Source organism: Crocodylus porosus, unplaced genomic scaffold (genome assembly GCF_001723895.1).
Source record: "Crocodylus porosus isolate Cpor-Errol unplaced genomic scaffold, CroPor_comp1, whole genome shotgun sequence".
Classification (NCBI taxonomy): Eukaryota; Metazoa; Chordata; order Crocodylia; family Crocodylidae; genus Crocodylus; species Crocodylus porosus.
The window spans coordinates 3,843,131-3,862,354 of record NW_017728945.1 but is presented as its reverse complement, the minus strand read 5'-3'; the positions used below and the strand labels follow the sequence as shown (position 1 = coordinate 3,862,354).

Below are 19,224 nucleotides of genomic sequence, written 5' to 3'. Positions count from 1 at the left end.
AAACTGCATGGCACCCTAATCATTAGGTTCTAGATTCAGGATCTCTTTTGATTACTCTTCACTGACCCAATGCTACTTTCATTCTTGGTGTCAGGAGTCTCCTGACTCATCTTAAACAGGCGGGTTAGAAGATGCCTCCAGCCCTAGACTATTCTAAAGCCCAGCATTCTCCTGGGAATTTGGAGAGGTGGGTTTGAATACTCTTTGGCTAAACAGGTTCAGCCCTGGATGATTTCTCTAACCAGAAGGCTATTAAATAAAATGTGAGCACCATCTCCTTCTCCCACGTTAATGTGAAAGTGACTGTGGCTGCTGCATCTTGTACTGAACTCAATGGTGTAAACGAGTTACATGTGCCCTGGGCACATCTACTGATCAGGGTTCTCCAGTGACTCAGACACAGTTTAAGCATTGCTCTGCCTCTGATCTAGATTCATAGTGGAGCTTAGGCAGGAGCTAGGCACCTAGATGTTCAGACTGGGATGTTTCCATGTATGTACAAAAGCCTAAAATTTAGATGCCTAGGTACCTTTGCAGTCCAAAATATAGATGCCTACTGAATTTTGTAGCGGCTGGAGCTGGAGGATTCTGCATTACTTTTTAGAACTTCAGTGGAGTTTCTGCAATAGTTTAGTAATCAGATCAGCCTGAATAAGTGACTTGGAAACCTACATTACTTAGTTAGAGGGACTTGTCCAGGTTCAAACTGAGCTAGTCAGGCAGAAAGTTGAATCAAGGTCTCCTAAATCTCAGGCTATAACTTATCCAAAGAACAAGGGAATTCATCTCTGTGCTGGAGTTTCCCCATCTACCCAACACAGGAAATATAATAAAATGCCTAGAATCTTGGCTGAAGTGCCAAGTGCATAGTATTATCCTCACCATATGGCTCCTGAGGAAAGGAGATGGAAGCACATCTTATCTGAACAACTTCCCAGGATACCAAGGAATAATGCCATATTTTACATTTGTCCAGGTCTCCTGCTGAAGGCAGACTATCTGCACAATAAGGATGACTGGACTGAGCCCTCTCTACCCAACAAACCTGCATGTCTGTTTCTCTCTCAAGCTGTCTGTCTAGGCTCTTACACAACTCCTAAGGAATTGGGACTCTTGGCTCACTTTACCTCTGGCACGTGTAAATGGATATGGGAGGTGACAAGAAAATCATTGCCAGGCTCCTTCTGCATCAGGAAAGCTCGTGCAAATGTGTAAGCTATTTTGGCACTTTCTTTCATCACATCTCCCAGCTGGCCTGTTACTTCAAGGGATCCATCCTTATTTTCCATGTCTTTGGGTCGCCGTAAGGATGTTTCAATAAACAGAGTGGAACCTCCTACAAAACATGATCAGAAGCAAAAAAGGATTAAGCGTGCTAGCAATTTAAAATAGTTTACAGTGAACCAGGGCCCATTCAAACCCCAAGCTCTAGTTAATAGGTTTTTTGCAAGACATCAGTAATACTGGCACAAAGATTATTTAAAGTCTAAGCTCTACATTCTCTTGGGTAGGTTAGTTTGAAATCACACTGGCAAATTACTGACAGTCTCCAGTTAGTAGCTCATTTAGCCCAATAAACTACCATTACTTGCAACTCCTACCCAATGCAAATATCTACAGCTGTGCCATCAAAGCATTTGAAGCCAACAAGAATAAGATTAGATGACTACACACAGTTACTCTTACACTCTGCAAATGCTCTGAACTAACACTAACCCTAGTTGAGGCTATCTGAAAGTTGTTACTGCATCTTCCTCAAGTTTTTGGGCAACTTTAGCAACCCTATTTTGTAATGTAATTGAAATTAGCATGCTTTCTTCTTTTAATAGTTCTGTTTTTAAGTTTTTTTGTCTTTTTATTGCAAGTTGCCCTGAGTCTTTTCTGGGAAAGACAGTGTATAATAAAATAAATACATTTAGCCACCATCCTGAAGACATTACTGCTTGTATTCTGCAAAGCCACCTGGCCCTTCGAGGAAATTTAACTACTGGACAAATGTAGGTCAGCTACTAAAAAATACCGTGGTTTACACCTATGTCCACCAAATATCTAAACCAATTTATGTTGAAGTCACAACTGACTTGGCACTAAATATCTGCACCACATCCTTTATAGAACACCTGAGCTCAGAGGGTCAGTAAACCTATATTTTCATTCTAAATGGAAAGCCAGGTCTCTGGTGAAACAGACCCACTGCACTGCATACCACATCAGTACTGTACACTAAGGCAGAAGACAAGCTAGAGGCTGCTATAGGTTTATGCTTACAAATGACTTTATGCTCACAATAATACACAGTTCACACACAATACAGAGCCTCAGAGAGAACACACCCTAATCTGAATCCTTACCAAAGGAAAGGAGTGACCATCAATTTTTGATCAAAAGCAAGTCAGAATACAGGAACAAAGTTTAACTAATGTTAAATAAGTTCCACCTTGGACTTGGTGGAGGTGTTCCATTTCCTCACCTACGTGGCTATGTCCCAAATTCAGAGAACTATTCCAGCTCCACAGTTGCTACTCAACTTTCAGATTTAGTAACTTTGCCTTACCAGGACAAAATGCAGTGAGCTTCTCCTGGATGCACAACAATCCATGATAAATGAGAACCTTGTTAGTAACCACTGTATCTGCTACATCTTACCCATAGCTGTCCAGGCCAGACCCATCACTACTCCGGGAGGAGTGGTATCATACATTCGATCCACGGTGAAGACAGGCTTTCCAACAAAGTCCTGCAAGTTTTCAGGTGTTACTTCAACTGTGTCTACTTCTCCACTGACAATTTTATAAGCAGATTTCCTTAATACCTGTGCAAGACAAGAGTTAGCTAATCTAAGAAGAGATGCCAAAGCCAAAAGCACAAAATAGTGATCTTTATATACAATGTCCCCATACCTTTTCCACCTGCTTCTGCAGATTTCTCACTCCGCTCTCTCTACAGTACTGCTTGATAAGAACTGGCAACACATCTGATGTTATCTTGGCCTTGCTTTCATCTAAACCACATAGGACACGTGCTTGAGGGACCAAGTATCTCTGGCAAAAAAAAAGCCATTACATATTCCTATTATTATTCACAGTTTAAAACTTGATCAATTCAATTAATTCTGCTTCATTCTGCTATTAGCCCCATGCTCATTTTCTAAAGCCCAAATATATCCAGGACCTGCCCATAATGGAGTTGGGAAAGCAGATCATATATTGGGTCTGTTTTGCATGGTAGTGTTTCTTTGAGCATGCTTGCTGAGTGTAAGAATACAGCCTTACTCTCCAAAATATTTTCCTTCATCTGATGCAGTACAAGGACAGGGAGCTGCAAAAGGCTCATTTGCAATGTAGCTTCTCTCACCTCTGCAATGGCAATTTTCTCTTCTGCAACATATCCCGATACATTGATAATTTCCATTCTGTCCCTCAGTGGCTCTGGAATGGTTTCAGTTACATTGGCAGTACAAATAAAAAGCACCTGAAGATTACAAACCAAGTTAGGTGTTTCTCACTAACATGCCGCTTCACTTCATTCTATGAGTGTTTACTATCTCAGTTCTGTGGTTCTCTGATTGTAATGTGACTTCTCCCTCTGTGTTCTAGCTTCTAACTATAGAGAAACGGCTTTAGAGTCCAGAGCTGTAGAATAAGGTTACCTTTTCTTCCTAAATTAATGTTTAGCCAGGTACACAGCACACACTAGGAATTCAGAATAGCTGAACAGGTATATGGGGAAAACTTTTTGCTACTACAACTCGAGAATAGTAACCCCCGTAACAGGGCATAGAAAACTTCCTGACATCTCCTCCTAGACATCCCCAGATGCCAAGACCTGAGAGCAGCAGTCAGATAATTAAAATATGGATCCTTTGAGCAAGTATATTGGCCCCACATGCAGTATTACTTGAGCTGGGGGTAGGATACCACATCATAGAGCTATCCAAGGCCAGAAGTCTGAAAGGCGCTTGCAATGCCCTGCATTAGGTCACTTTACTTGTATTAGATAACATAAGCATGAGAATACCATTTTCCTGATCAAAAGAAGTACCTCTGTGCTCCATTAGGTCCATAACTGACAGAGACTGAGTAGGCTCCTAGGACATCTTACCTGTGAGAATACTATGGATGAGATGTACCTAGCTAGATGGAATGCTTTCTGTAAAATGCATACTGGTTTAGGCTTGCAATTGACCCCTGTTAGAGGTTGATATGGAACACTATGCATCCTGATCACATCTTCCTAAGCAAACAGGATGATATATATTCCCTTATTTTGTTCTCTGAAGTACCAGTCTGAATAGCTAGGGTACTTCTGAATAAGACCTGTAAGCTTCCATCTTCACAATACAAGGTGGAAAAATACCTTTGACAAATCCACTGGAACATCAAGGTAATGATCCAAGAAATTGGAGTTCTGTTCTGGGTCCAGCAGTTCTAGAAGGGCTGAAGATGGATCCCCTTGATAACCTCTCCCTATTTTATCTACCTACAGGGAAGAAAAAAATTTAAGATTTAGTAACCTGAAAGACTTCTTACCATAATGGATTTTACTGAAAAGGTTCGAGAAGCACCTTTTCAGTGTTTGGAAAGTCACTATCCTCTGCAATGGATCAGGTGTTTGAATAGCTGTTCCTCACGAGATCAGATCACATGGTTCAACTGCACACAGTCAATAGTACATCAATAAATCAGCACACTTGGCAAGGTAATGGGATCTTCTTAAAAAACAGGAAAACAAGTTGTACAGATGTGAAATGAAGGGGCTTCTCAGAACAGAACACCACTTTCCACTGCCCGATTTGATTTCTTTTAAAAACAAACAAACACCAAAGAAACAGTGTGGTTTTGTAACTGGTTATGAAACCTGCTAGTCTTTCCAAGACCATTAGAGGCTATCACGATCAAAGACAATTGCATCTTAAAGTATAACCCAGTCACATATTAAAGCAATTTATGGTACAATAAAACATGACACCAGTCAGAAAATTATTACACAAAAAATGTGTAACTAATTTTGTGGCTGGTTTCCATCACACATTAAAATGAATATGTGACAGGGTGGACTGCACCAGGGTCTCCAACTGGCCCCAGTACAGCCCCTGCCAGGTAATAATCAGCTGATCACTGGCAGCATCAGAACCACAGTAGAGTTCAGTCTAGCCATGGTAGTCCCTGCCAGCTGACAATCAGCTGATCATTATACAGGAGAAGCCCAGGATCATGATACCAGGCTCCCTGGCAAGTAGGGCATGATTAGGGTCTGGTCCCAATCTCAAAAACCCATATCCTGCCATGCACGTGTCATGGCAGGAGGCATGAATGTTGGAATCGGAGATCAGATCCCAACATGCCTTTACATGAACAGTGACCTAATACACTACAACTTACTACACCTTGTTTGTTTTCCTGAAGCAATTTTTTTTCAGGAGTTTGAAGTGTTGGATTAGAAGCCCACAGCTTTACATTTAACCCCAAATTAAGTTAGGCTTGTATGTGACTGGGTCAATTTCTTACTCCTCACAAGACTCTTTTACATGCAACCAAAGGGAGGAATCCTTCTATGAATCATAAAAAGACGGTTAGTATTGGTACCCACTCATCCTTCTCATGAAGATGGATGTAAACTAGGCACTCAATCTAAGGGCTACACTGTAGTAGTAAACTGGAATTTGACCTTAATACACGCCTTTCTACATTGATACATGCAGAAAAAGGAGAATGTAAAAGCTTTATAGTAACATTTTCAATAGCGTCCAAGTGACTAGGGAATAACAAGTCCTATTCAATATCATTTTTGGACCTGGGCATTTTTGTAAATGTAAACCCGTGTTTCTCCAGCAGGCTGAGACTGCATACCCAATCTTTAAAAATAAAAGAGTCAGAAGACGGATCAGATCTGATCTAATACATCACCTCATCAATCAGAATAAGGGGATTTTCTGTCTTGGTCTTCTTTAGGCACTGGATTATTTTTCCTGGCATTGCTCCAACGTATGTCCTCCTGTTTTATAAGAGACAATATTCAGGGAAGAGGAGCAGGGTACTATACACATTGGACAATATAGCATGCAGCTGATGGAACAGAAGTAGATCTTGATTTCTTGCGTCTAAGGTGAATACTCTCAGCAACCCTTCACAACCACCACACGAGGGTTCAAAGACCCACCAAGGCTCATTCTAGTATTCAGATCTAGATGCATGGTTTGGGAAGCTGCCGGGGCTGCACATTTATGTCTTGTTTTAGTTGCTTTATAGTTTAGGGAGACTGGGTTTTATTTCCTCATATATTGTAGTGAAAAGGCTAGGTATATTTGTTACACCTTCGAGAAGAGGAAAGATGGGGAAGGGCTTCCATCATGTCCTTATCTGATGGGGATGGTGCTTAGCCTTCATTCAAAACCAGGATAGAGGGCTAAGTGTAAAATAACTTATATTATAAAGTAACCTAGTGCTCTAAGCAAGAAGGAACTGGCATCCAGGATAATGGTAAAGCTTTTGAGTGAGGGGTAACAGAAGTACAAAACACCAAAATATGAAAGCCCTGACCCTACGCTAGGATGAAAGTCACATGGGATATAATAAACAAGATACAAGCCTTCTTTGAAGCTGAAAAGCTGATCATTTCCAGCTCTGCACATTGCTAATGTATAAGGAAAGCAAGCTGGTGAAGTAATCAAATCTCAGACCAGCAAGGAAAAAGGTACTTCAGAGGTCAGGAAAATTCACCATGCATAAAAGACCTATATATCAGTGAATTTAACAGAGCAAAGAAAAAGGGCTGGGAAGGCTGAAAAAGGGCTGGGAAGGCTGATATGCTGCAAGTATATTGCAAAAGTCAGCAGAGGCACCCCCACATGGGACAGACTCAGACCCAAGGAGTCCTGAGTGCTGAGACAAGAGTAGCCCTGGGTCTCCCATGCCCTATCCTATGCCTGAATTCCAGGAGAAAGTGGCCCACTCGTGAGATTCATGACAAGAGTCTTCAGTACAGCAGTCAATGCAGAATCAACTCTGACACCGCTGGAGAGTCACAGTGGTAATGAACTGTCATTAAGTTGTAATGAACTACTAAGATCTATGGCGGACCAACAGTTTATGGCAGGTTAACAACTTACTGAAAAGCCTGAGAGTTTTAAGGTAGCCCAGCTGTTTTTTGAGAGATTCTGAGATAGGACGCTATGAATATTAATCCATGAGGTGTAAAACAGTTGGAGGAGGAGCAGGGAAGATACTGTGCAACTCCCTTTAAAAGGGGCTAAGAATTGTGAGGCACTGCAATGTTACATGAACAAACTGGAGAGTCCTCAAAAAATACCACACACCTCATATATCAAGACATAGCAGGCAAGACTCAGACAGGAGATACTTGTCTCCTGTCACACCCACGATCACACCAGCCAGACTGAAAATATCTGATATATCCCACCCCCACACTTTATTTCCATATCATGGGCCAAGGAGTTTCAACACAGAAGAGCACCATCTTTTACTAGTTTAAAAGTGTTCTCAGTTCCATCCATCTTAAACAAAAATCAAATAAAATTTTGCTGGGTCTCATTTGCATATTTTGTATATTCTTATTCTGGTCCTTCCCAAGAAGGGTAGTCTCTGCTTGCGAAGCTTTTTCCAGAAAGAAGGTCCTAATCCTTTAAAAATCAGGCAACCAGCAGACATCAGAACAGTATTACTTGCATCAACTCCATTCTGTGGTGCTTGCATTTCTGTGAAGAAGTTTATTAACTCTACTCCAGTAAGCAGAATATGAAAGTTTTTGGGGGAGGGGTATTATCTAAATCAGAGGTGGCAAACATACAGCCAGCCTGGATCCAGCATGTGGAAGTGGGCCCCACAAGGCTTCTCACTATGGCTACTAAGGCTACTGTGTCGACGCGGCCAGCACTCACTGGGTTAACACAGATCCCACTGGAAATAGATACCCTCTCATCCCCTTTTCCTGTCTCTGAATTTACTATTTTGATAACCTCTGGGGACAAAAAAAATCATGGCAATTGGAGGTGGGAGGGTGTGAGTGAATGGTAGTAGTGTTAAGTCCCTGGGTGCTGGCAGGGAGTATGGCCACCAGCTGATTTGAGTTTGACACCCCTGATTTAAAAATTAATATTGTGATCAAGTAACTTATTTTAAAAGACTGGTAAAACCTGCTGGGGTCATATCAGAGTTAAACCAACCTGTGTCCTTTGATTTCTGCTACATCAGTCATTCCTCCAACACTAAAGCGGAAATACTCTCTGTTTAATGCTCTAGCAATGGAGCGAGCAATGCTAGTCTTTCCAACTCCAGGAGGGCCATAAAAACAAAGAATCTTCCCTTGAGTTGACCCTCGCAACTGGCTGACTGCTATGAATTCCTGAAGAAAAGAAGAGATATAGCATGTTAGTAGACAGTACCTCCACATACACCAAAGTATCGTGATTACTGTATTGTCTTGCATAATCTTGTCTTCTTCCCTGAAAGCAGCGGGCAAAAGCTGGAATGTGCATGGGGACACATGGGGAGTCCCCTGGCTGGATGACATGGTCCCATGCACCAGATCAGGCTGGTATGCAGACCTGGACCTGTCATGCCAATTGGTTTGTGGGTACCATCTGGTGTGCAGTCCTCACACAGACTGGGTAAACACCTCATCAGGGTAAGATGTGGAGATAAAATATATGGATGTAATACATGACTGCTTTCTAGAGTAACTTGTCTTGGAACCTACAAGAGGAGAATACTAGACCTAATCCTGAGTAACACACAGGATTTGGTTCAAGAAGTATCTGTAGGTGAGCCATTATGTAACTGCAACTATAACAATCACACGTAACATCCTAGTGGGAAGGAGCAAACAGAAAAAGTTCACTACACTAATACACACGTATTTAGGAAGGGAAATTACACAAAAATGAATAAGTTAGTTAGAAAGGAGTTTAAAGGAGTAGTCAACAACATAAAAAAATCCACAGGCAGCCTGAAACTGTTTTAAAATATCATATTAGACGCTCAGGAAAAGTGTATACCACAAATCAAAAGGGGTACCAAGTAGTTCAGTAAAACTCCTGCATGATTTAATAGCAGTTAAGGAGGTCAGCCAAAGTGAAAAGGCATACTTAAAAAAAAATGAAGGCATGCTCAAACGAAGAAAACAAGAAAGCTCACAAACTCTAGTTGGTCAAGTGTAAAAGTGAAATAAGGCAGGTCAAAAAAGAATGTGGACTGTCTGGCAAAAGATACTAAAGTTAATAATAAAAACTTTTAAAACATACATCAAAAACAGAAAGCTAGTAAGATCATTCATGGAACCATTAGATGCCCAAGATGTAAAAGGTACACTCCGGGATGACAGCAGAGGACAATAGTAGAGAAGCTAAATTAATTTTTTGTATCAGTTTTTACTGCAGAAGATAGTGGCAAAATTCCCATGAAAGATGAATCCTTCCTAGTAGATAAGTCTGAAGAGCTGGATCACACTAAATCGACAACAGAAGAGGTTTTGGAACAAATCGATAAATACTAATAAGTTGCTAGGACTGGATGGCATTCATCTGAGAATTCTGAGGGAACTCAAAAGGTGAAATTGCTGAACTTTCAGCAACAGTATGCATGAATGCCGCATACCCCCAGAGGCTGGGGGGACATAGCAACTGCCCACAGGTGGTGGCAGCAGCAGTGCTGGCGGCGAGCGGGGACCTCCCACAGGCAGCCACGGCTGTGTCGGCAGAGAACGGAGAGCTCCTGCAGGTGGGGGTGTGGAGGGAAGGGGCACATCAAGGCCCCCACTGTGAAGGAGGAAGTGGGGCTGGGGCAGGGGCAGGAGCTGCACAGCTGGGGTGGAGTGTGGAATTGAGCTGTGAGCGGCTTGTCCAGAGCTGGGGCCGACGCCGGGCTCCTCCCAGCTGGGGAGGGGAAGCTTGGACTGGGCTATGCTGGTGGCAACGTTGCCCCCCCATCAGACTTATTCAGCTCTGCCAGTGGCAAAGGATGATAAAAGCAGTAGCACCAGGAGTGGATTGTGGGGCGGGGGTTAAGAGGACTGGCTGAGCAGGGGGAGGGGGAGCAAGGGGCTGGCTGGGCAGGGTTGCAAAAAATAGACCAGTGTGGAGGAAATGAAAAGAGCAGCCCCAGGGCTGGGTCCAGTGGCTGGGTTTTCCCAGCCCTGGGGTTGTGCAGGGGAAGTGGACAGAAGTTCTATGCACTGGTTTGACCTAAACCAAGTAAGTCTGATAGTACATAGATCTAAGTTCATCTTAAATTGGGTTCTCCAATTTTTAGACTAGTTTGTGTACATGGAACTTCTGTAAAATTACAGGTTTAAACTGACTGCTGGTCACTGAGACTGGGCCTGCAAGTATAAGGTCCTGCACCAGGGTGAGCTAAGTTTAAATCAGGTGGACATTCTGAACCTGATTTAATTGCTCCAAACGTTTGTACTTAGCTCCAGCGGTGCACCTCTGGTACCTGCCACTTTAAGGGCTGGAGCAGGCAGCCAACAGGTGCCTGATTAAGGCGGCCATTTTCAAACAAAGACCAGCCAGGCAGAGACAGCAGTTAGCTGCTTGTAGCCGAGGGAGCTGCACCATCCCGGTCCCTTGAGGCATGGAACATCCTGGAGGCAAGGGCAGGAGCTAGGAGGATGGCTTGGAGGCTCCCGGTCCTCGGCATGACCTAAAACTGCATCTTGCTGAGATATGGAGGGCTGGTGGGATTGCCAGTGGCATGGCAGTCCCACACAAATACCAGGACCGCTCACCTCCCTGGTGAAAGACAGGTTGGGGCACCTTAATAACCCCAGCTCCCACAACACTGTGGGTAAGGGGGCCAGGTACAGCTATGGCCACCTGAGCCCCAGAGGGTGTAAGACCCCAGGAACAGAGTGGGGCCAGGCACAGATGCAGCCACCTGAACCTGCAGGGGTGAAAGATTTTGGAGGCCCCAGGGAGAGGATAGTTATGTAGCCCCAGGGAGGGGGTGGTAGTGAAGGCCCTAACAGGGGTTATGTAGGGCTGAGAGTCAGCCTGAAGGGCAGCCCAAGGGGGTGTGCTGAGTAGGGCCGTGGGAAGGCCAGAAGGGCAGCAGCATATGGGCCAAACCACATGAGTTCAAGTTGTTGGGTGCAAGAAACCTGGTGAGGAGCTAGGGCAGAGTTAGCCCTCCATTCGCCATCTGAGGTGTGACTTGGATAGCCTGATGGCTGCTCAAGGGAGCACGGCAGAGCGCAGGGAGCACAGTATTGTGCAGCGAGCAAGAGACCCTGTGAGAGGGTGGAATGCGAGAGGCCCCAGTGAGAGGGGAGTGGTATGAGCGCATGCGTGAATGAGGCCTGACAAAGGACTACGTTGGCCTGGCTTTAGGCCAGCAGCATTGTGACATACTGGATACCATCTGCAAGGCAAGGGCAATGGTGTAGGGGCAGTACGGAGCCACGGATAGCACCCCCTGGCATCAGGGCATGTAATGGGCAGCTTCCTGCATTTTCCACCAGTTCAGCAAAGTTGTGGCATGTGAGCCCAGGCAGACTGCCCCATGGACAGGTGGGCAGGCCAACTGGAATCTCAGCCCTGAGCTTGCCCCCTGTCACATTAGCCTTTATGATCTAGAATGGCATTCAACCTGACCTCTACATTTAACATTTATTCATTGCCTACCAGGTGGCAAAACTTCACAAAGCAGCAGCTACAATTAGCAATTAAAATACATTAAATACACACAAATTTGGGTCTCTGGTTGACATCAGAGAACAGTAATAACTTCACTCTTTTGGAGGGTTTCCCAGGCTGTTCCTCCTTATCTTCCCAAAGATCCACTAAAACTGTGGCCCCCGCTTAAACAATATTCATGCATTTCCCCATTAGATACATAAAGAAATACAAGTTCAATGGCGAGTCACAAGTAAGACATATAATTAGGCTGCACAATGCTAACTAGAAGAGACAGCCTGAATGTTTTGAGTGTGCTTTACCAGAATTCGTTTCTTGACATCATCCATTCCATAGTGATCCTCCTCCAGAACTGCCTGAGCTCTGGTGAGTTCCAGGTTCTCTTCACTGCATTTGCCCCATGGGATAGATGTGAGCCAATCCAAGTAATTCCGTGTAACACTAGCAGATACAAGCAAAAAACAAAGATCAGCTTTCCTAAAATAACCACAGATGGGGTGGCTACGAGAGAGAAAACATGCAAAAGACAGTAAAGTGCAAGCGACTGAGTGAGTATGCATGCACGTAGTTCAGCAGGATGAGTGGGATTAAAACTATATTTGTGGAGAGGATGGAGTGGAATGCTGTGTGTCAGCTTTGTTATGGGACGAATGGAAGCCGTTGCTAAATTATGGTTCATTCTTGCAGACCTTTTTCCAAAGAGCTGAACACCCTCAATAACTGCCACAGGCTTTTTATATTCAGCAGCGTGAAGATCATTGGGCAGGGGAAATACTTTTTCTTATAGTTATGAGTTTCCTTTGAAGTGCTATTTACCTTCTTTTTGAATTGTTTGGAAGTTGATCAAAATAACTAAACAAATAGTTTGTGGCTAGAGTTGCTTTCTTAGAGTAGTGGTAGCAGCAGGCACCGCACTGGGAAGCTGTAATAGAATTGCCATAGGACCTTCAGGAGTGTGACAGAGCTGTTGGGCTTGGCCTCCACGGGAACTGGCACATGGGACAGATACTGGGGCAGGATGCAGAGGCGGGGAGCAGGGGCCCAAACCAGGGGCTTTATTCCGCCTGCCCACAGCAGGGTTGGAATCCCATAGCCACACCCCTCCTCAGCCTTTGACACAGCTGGAGGGGCAGGGGGGCAAAGCTCACACCCATTCAAGGCTCCCGGCCCCAGAGGGCAAACCCAAGTCCCCAGTGCCGTTTTCCCCCCTGACCCTCCCAACCAGCCTGGAGGTTGAGAAGAGGGCATGCCTAGGGGTCTCCAGCCCTGCTCCCAGCTCTGGCGGGTGAAGCCAAGCCCCAGTACAGGCTCCTCTCCACCTCCCAGCTGGCCCAGAGGCCAAGGAGAGGGTGTGCTAGGGGCTGAGGAGGGGGACCAGTCCCTTGGTCACCTACTTTTTAGCCTCTGGGTCGGCTGAGGAGGAGGCATAGCGGGGGGACTCCAGCCCTCCTCCTGGCGGCAGAGCCAAGCCCCTGCTGCAGGCTCTGCCCCCACCTCCTCAACTGGCCTGGAGGCTGAGGAGGGGGTGTGGATGCCAGGCTCCTGGCTCCCAGGGATGAAGCCAAACCCCAGCATGGGCTACCTGCTGAGGCTGAGGAGGGTGTGTGGCTGGGGAACTCCAGGCCTGCTCCTGGGGGAGAAGCCAAGCCCCCGCCCTCCCCAGCAGTGCCAGGCTGGGGATTCAGTGCCCAGTCAGAGGGCTGGGTTCCCCCCCGCCACCCCCTTCTCAGTTAGCCAGGCCAGGGGAATGATAGTGCTCTAGTTAGACAGCAGAGGGGCTATGTTGAAGCGGGCAGCACAGCCCATGGCTACAAGGTTACATTGAACTGGGAGGCGATCTGAGACAGAAGTTCCATAAACCGGCTTGACCTAAATCAGTTAAGTTTGATACTACATCCATCCAGGTTTATCTTAAACTAGTTTCAGACATTTTGAAAGTGGTTTAAATGCAATGAACTTCTGTTCTGTTACAAGTTTAAACCTGTTTCTGATAACTTAAACTGGTTTATGCATAACTTCTGTCCCTAACTAAAAAGTTCAAATCCACATGACATGGAAGGGAATGTTGTACATTTCAAAATTTTAACTTCACACACAACTTACAAAAAGTTAAGTTAGATTGCCAAGTGAAGCTTACAGAAGTTAGAAGTGGCCAAATTTCCAATGGACTTTTTATCCAACTCTAAAGAAGGACGTGCATAAGGATGAGGTTTGGATCACACAACCATCTTTCCCCTCTGTGACAAAACACCCTTTAAGGTCTGTCACTTTAAGGGCTGGAGCAGGGAGTTGCCAGGTGGCTAATGAGAGTGGTCATTTTGGGAGAGCTCTGTTATAAAAGCAGAGCATTTTGAGATCAGCCAGCAGGGAGTAACAGCGCCTGGCAGAGCTCTTGCTCCAGGAGTATCTCGGAGATAGGGGTGAGGCTATGAGGAAGGAGGAGGCCTCACTGGTCCTGGGCATGACCGAAAACTACACCCTGCTGGGATAGGGAGGCCTGGTGGTCCTACCTGTGGTGGGGCCGGGCCACATAAATACCAGGACTGAGAACCTCCCCAGTGTAAGGTGGGTCAAGGCACCTAAACCCTTGCCCCAACCTTTGGATGGGTTACCAAGAAAGTTGGGGGGGAGGGGAAGTAGGCAAGCAGAGTAGCTGCACCTGAGCCCTATGGGGTGCTGGACCCTGGAGGTGGCCCAGGCATGCTGAATGAGCAGCACCTGAACCCAAGGGGGGTGTAATACTCTGGGCCCTGAGAGTTGCAGGGTAGAGTTGTGGGGCCAGTTCAGCTCATGGAGGAGTGGCTGAGTCCTAAGAGGTGGAAGATCCTAGGCCCTAGTGTAAAGAGGCAGAGCTGTGGCTCAAAGGGCGTAGTGGTCTGGTGAGGGGCTAGGGGCGAAGTAGGCTTGTAGTTGAGCAATCGCTCAGTCCTGTTTGGGTGAGGGTCATAGGAGAGGCCCAAAAAACCACGCCAGGGCTGACCAAGGGGTGGAGAGAAAAGTCTGAGGATTTCTCTGAAGCAGGGCAGAGAGAGTGTGGCCTGGATAGGCAGCATGTAAGAGACTGGGCGAGAGCTGATGGAGTACAAGAGGCCCCGGTGAGAGGGGGGTAGTATGTGTGTGCAAGGCATGGGACACATGTAGGGATGGCAGGAGCATGTACTGATCACCCAAAGTCATTTGGGTGCACAAAGGGCAGCCTTCCACCTATCTGATATCATAAGCAGTATCAACAAGGCGTGGCAGGCGAGCATGGTAGGCAGTTTGCCTAGAGACAAGGGAGGGGCCAAAATAGGACCAGGTGCCTGTCATACTCTCTCCCCCAGAGTCTCGTCTCATTCAGTGCTTAATATTGACCCTTAACCCCTGACCACACAGCAATCGCCATATAGAAGTAGGGCTGGAAGGCACGTCCATTGCTCATCTTGTTCAACCCCCTGCCTGAGATGGGATCATTCCAATACAAATCATCCTCTACCTCCCCAAAGAGAGAGAGTAGGAAAAAAAATAAAGGACCAAAAGACAAAACTAAATTTGAAGAAATCTATTTCCTACTCTTTTAATGCTTGATTTTTGTAACCTTTGAACCACTCATTTGGCATTTACCTCTCAACATTCTAGATATGTGACTGTAAGCAGGTATAGTAAAACTGCATATTAAGGTTGCCCAACACATCCAGTTATAAGCAACTGAAAACAGTTTTATCACTGCAGCACTGTTTGCTGAAATTATCCAAAACAATCCCAAGCCACCCCAAAACACTTGATACGTAAATTTTTACCCAAATGTTCAATTATTTATAAAAATAGAGATCTATTAAAGATTTCTGGCAACCTTTTATTTTAAGAGCTCCTGTGTTCCCATGGTTTGGCATTGGGACCTGAAATTGGTCAGGGAAATCTTTGTTATGAATATGTCTTTTCTGTCTCCATGAAAATCCTCACAAATTTTGATACTGTAATCCCCGCCCGCCAAGGAAAAAATAAACAACGCCCCCTCCCCGGCACATTTGGAAATTTAGCAGCTAAATTTCATCTGCACTGTGCCTGCTCCAGCTATAGGCTAAACAGATCTTACCTTGCAAATGCAGAACTATACTTAGGTGCCTTTACTGAGAGCAGAGAAAAAATCTGTCCTTCACTCTTAATAAGCCCCCTGTTGGGCCCAGAAAGCATGGAGGAGGAAGCAACCATCAGGTTTGTAAGGGGAAAATAACCCAGACATGCAACAAGGTGAAGTATCATTAGGATCATAAACCATCCTGTTAAAGGTGGAAAAGGGCTGCAAGCCAGTAAAGACTAGTTTTAGATAGGGATGAAGTCAGAACTGGAGGGATGTCAGCTATAAAAAAAATCAGAGAATGATCTGTCCCATACCTGTTCCTCAGGATCAGCTGGGAAAATAATATGGGACAAGGAAATGGAGGACACAGATTGGAGGACAGAGCCATGAACAGGGACAAAGTATATTTATAGAGACTAGAGTTGGGGAACTGAAGGACTGGATGAGAAACTAGGAATGGGAGAGGACAGTACCTGCAGGACAGAGGAGGCAGAGGATGGATGTGAAATGAAGGTTAGAATCCAGGGCCATGTGTAGACTAAACGAGGGGCATGTGTATATGACACTTTAAAGCCAGTTAAATGCTTTTGCACTGCTTTAATGGTGTTGGTATTTGCATGTGTTGGTAGCATATTGTGCACTAATTCCAGCTGCTATAGCAAATTCAGAGATGTAATGTGTCTTAAATGACTTGGGGGAGTTTTTGCTTCGTGGCTGTAGGGCAGCAAACTAAGTACATGCAGCTCAGGGGCTCTGCAGGAAGCAGCCCTGGAAAGCAGGCTCCGCCCAAGAAAAAAAAGCAGCGATTTTCCCACCCCTCCCAAAAGCCAGCCTGCCTGAGCTGCACAGGGACCCAGAGCTTCTCTCTGCAGCTGCGGTGCCCCCCGGGACCACCCAAGCCGGGTGCTTGTAGGTGGGTACCACCGGGGGGGGGGAAGAGAGGGGTGGAGCTGCTGCTGCCGCAGAGGGAAACAACAGACCCCTCCACCCACCCCAAGACCATTCCACCCACTAGTAGCTCACCCTCCCCTCCCCACCACTGGAAAGGCAGGTAAGTAGGTGTGTGCACAACATGGGGGTTTAAAGGGCCCTAAAATGAAGCAGTGTTTTTAAAAACCCACCGCTTCAATTTAGGGCCCCTGTTTTATTTACACACGCCCTTAGGACTAGAAACCAGGGTGAGGAAGACGGCCAGAATTTGAACAGATGGGAGAGGGTGGAGTAGAAGGGGTCAAATCAGGGAATGGCAGTAGAATATTCTACCCACCAGACTTTAGACTGAAGGCTAATATGTTATTTTCAGTCTCACTATACCACTGGTGAAGTGTGTGCCATTCATTTCTAGTTTTGATGCATACAGCTTACAAATTCTAATCAACTACTCTATTTGTGCAGATGACAGAGGTCTGTACGGTGGACCTAGAGGTTCCGACTCTGCTAATGAATCATGCAGGCATTAATATGATGGGACATTATGGAACTAAACCACTCCCCCCACACATGGCAAAGTGAAGGGAAGAACCACAGTCATTGCTAGTCTCAGAGGAGTCTTCTCAGGACGCCGCATACTAACATTTCTAGTTTAGAGTGTATCAGGAAACATGCTGGAAATTTAAGGCAAGTTTCTAGCACTGCTTGGCAGAGAATCCACTCTATAAACAAAAATATTTAGTGTATTTTTAGAAACAAAAATGCCATAACATTCACTTGTCCATAAATAAATAAATAAATAAATAAACAGTTACATGATGAAATAAACAGTACTTCACCTTCAAAAAAGCTTTCAAATTCCAAAAACTTTGAACAAATTAATGCATGCTCTTGAAAGCCCATACCAATGAGTAACTGACTCTGTTGGGAAAAGTCACTTAGTCCTTTGCAATTTCCATCTTGTCCAAAATTTGTCAATGAACTAGCAAGTGCAGTAAAATCTCTGGTATCCAGGACTTAACCACCCAGAATACTCCGTTAATCGGAGATTCCAGCTGGCCAGCCAGATGCGAATGGGGTGGGGGTGGGAACGAAAGCTCACACGTGACAGCTCCTGCTGTCACCCGCTACCCTGTATTGCCGCTGCTCCATGTGCGGCCACCACAACCCCACCCTGCTCCTCTGGCTGGATGCTGGGGGGGGGGGTAAGGGAGTAAACCTGGTATGTAGCAGTCACCGCCACCACACACCCCCTGAGCTGGCGCCGCTCCATGTGCAGCCACCACCACCCTCCCCGCCCCAGCTGGCTCTGAAACACCTGCCAGGCTATTTCAGATAACCAGAGTTTTTACATAACCGGCACTCCCCTTACCCCAGGGATGCTGGATAACAGAGATTTTACTGTATTATGATGCTCAGCCTGTCACATAGTAACAATTGCCCACAGGCTGCTCACCTTACATGAAAGCTAGAACCCACTTTTAAGAAATGAAAAGACATAAGAGGTAGGGGTTGAGCATAGCAATACATCTTGAGAGTTACAACTGGAGGCATTGCGCAAGGGTGAGGAAGGAAACTGTATTCCTTGCTCAAACAGACGAAAACCACATTTCTAAAACCCCAAAGAAAGCTTGAAAGATTCAACTGTTACGTTGGGGAAAGTCAGCAGGACCATAATTATCTTGGCAAACTATATTAGATCAATAGGAGATTCTATGTTATGCAAAAAAGAGAACAATACTCTGAGGCAAAGTGAGCATAGCAACCTCCACTTCTGAGGTGCCCTAGTAATCCCTATTACAATTTGTATTAGAGTACACTCACTTGAATTCTGAAGAGTGATTGTCCAGCAAACCAAGTTTGTTCAGCTCTTCATCGATCACATCCATAACAAGTTTTGGTACTACTAGGTCTTTTAACCGTTCTCGAAATTTCTCTTCTATAGCATCCTTGTCGTCCTTTTCTAGACCCAGTTCTTTCTTAATAATCTTCAGCTGCTCTTGGAGAAGGTACTTGCGATGAGTCTGTTTGATTTTCTCCTCAACCTAAACAAAGAAATTATCAGAGTAACTTTAATTTGTTCCAACGGTCAAACATCTCATATTTCCATCTCTTCCTAAAGGGATCTTTATGATCTTCACAGCATTTGAATTCCAATAAACCTTGGAATATCTCACTTACAGTATAATTTTACTAGGAGTGCACCAATAGAGATTTTGGGGGCCGATACCAATAGCTGATTTTTAAGGAGGCATATCGGCCGATACGATAAAATTTCCAATACAGCTGTGTCCAGCTAGTAAGTCTGTTGCGGTGGAAGGGGAGGGAGGAGGGAACAGGAGTGGGGGGCAGATCAACGCCTTCTGCGGTGAGGGTAGGAGTGGGGCTGGGGTAGGCACTGCCCAGCCAGGGTGGGGGAGGTGGCTCTCCTCACTGCTGCATGCACCCTGGGAGGGCATGGGGGGGGTGCCCCTGGATCTGTGTGAGGTGGGGCAGGGCTGTGCTCAGGGCATGGGGAGGCAGGGTTGGGGGAGCTACAGTGAAATTTGTGGTGGCTGCAGCCCCCGCCCTGCCCCACCCCCTG

The 19,224-nt window shown here is 45.5% G+C and overlaps 1 protein-coding gene across 1 annotated transcript in view; it reads right to left on the bottom strand.

Annotated features, from left to right (window-relative positions):
• Positions 1 to 19,224, bottom strand: part of LONP1 (lon peptidase 1, mitochondrial) — a 66,691-nt gene that overhangs the window by 12,989 nt on the left and 34,478 nt on the right. Inside the window, exons 8-16 of the mRNA XM_019550659.1 lie at positions 18,465 to 18,685; positions 11,953 to 12,091; positions 8,183 to 8,361; positions 5,907 to 5,994; positions 4,357 to 4,479; positions 3,355 to 3,471; positions 2,901 to 3,041; positions 2,647 to 2,812; positions 1,128 to 1,336 (exon numbers count right to left, since the gene is read on the bottom strand). Of these exons, the coding sequence (XP_019406204.1) occupies positions 1,128 to 1,336; positions 2,647 to 2,812; positions 2,901 to 3,041; positions 3,355 to 3,471; positions 4,357 to 4,479; positions 5,907 to 5,994; positions 8,183 to 8,361; positions 11,953 to 12,091; positions 18,465 to 18,685 (1,383 nt within the window). The remainder of the gene's footprint in view (positions 1 to 1,127; positions 1,337 to 2,646; positions 2,813 to 2,900; positions 3,042 to 3,354; positions 3,472 to 4,356; positions 4,480 to 5,906; positions 5,995 to 8,182; positions 8,362 to 11,952; positions 12,092 to 18,464; positions 18,686 to 19,224) is intronic.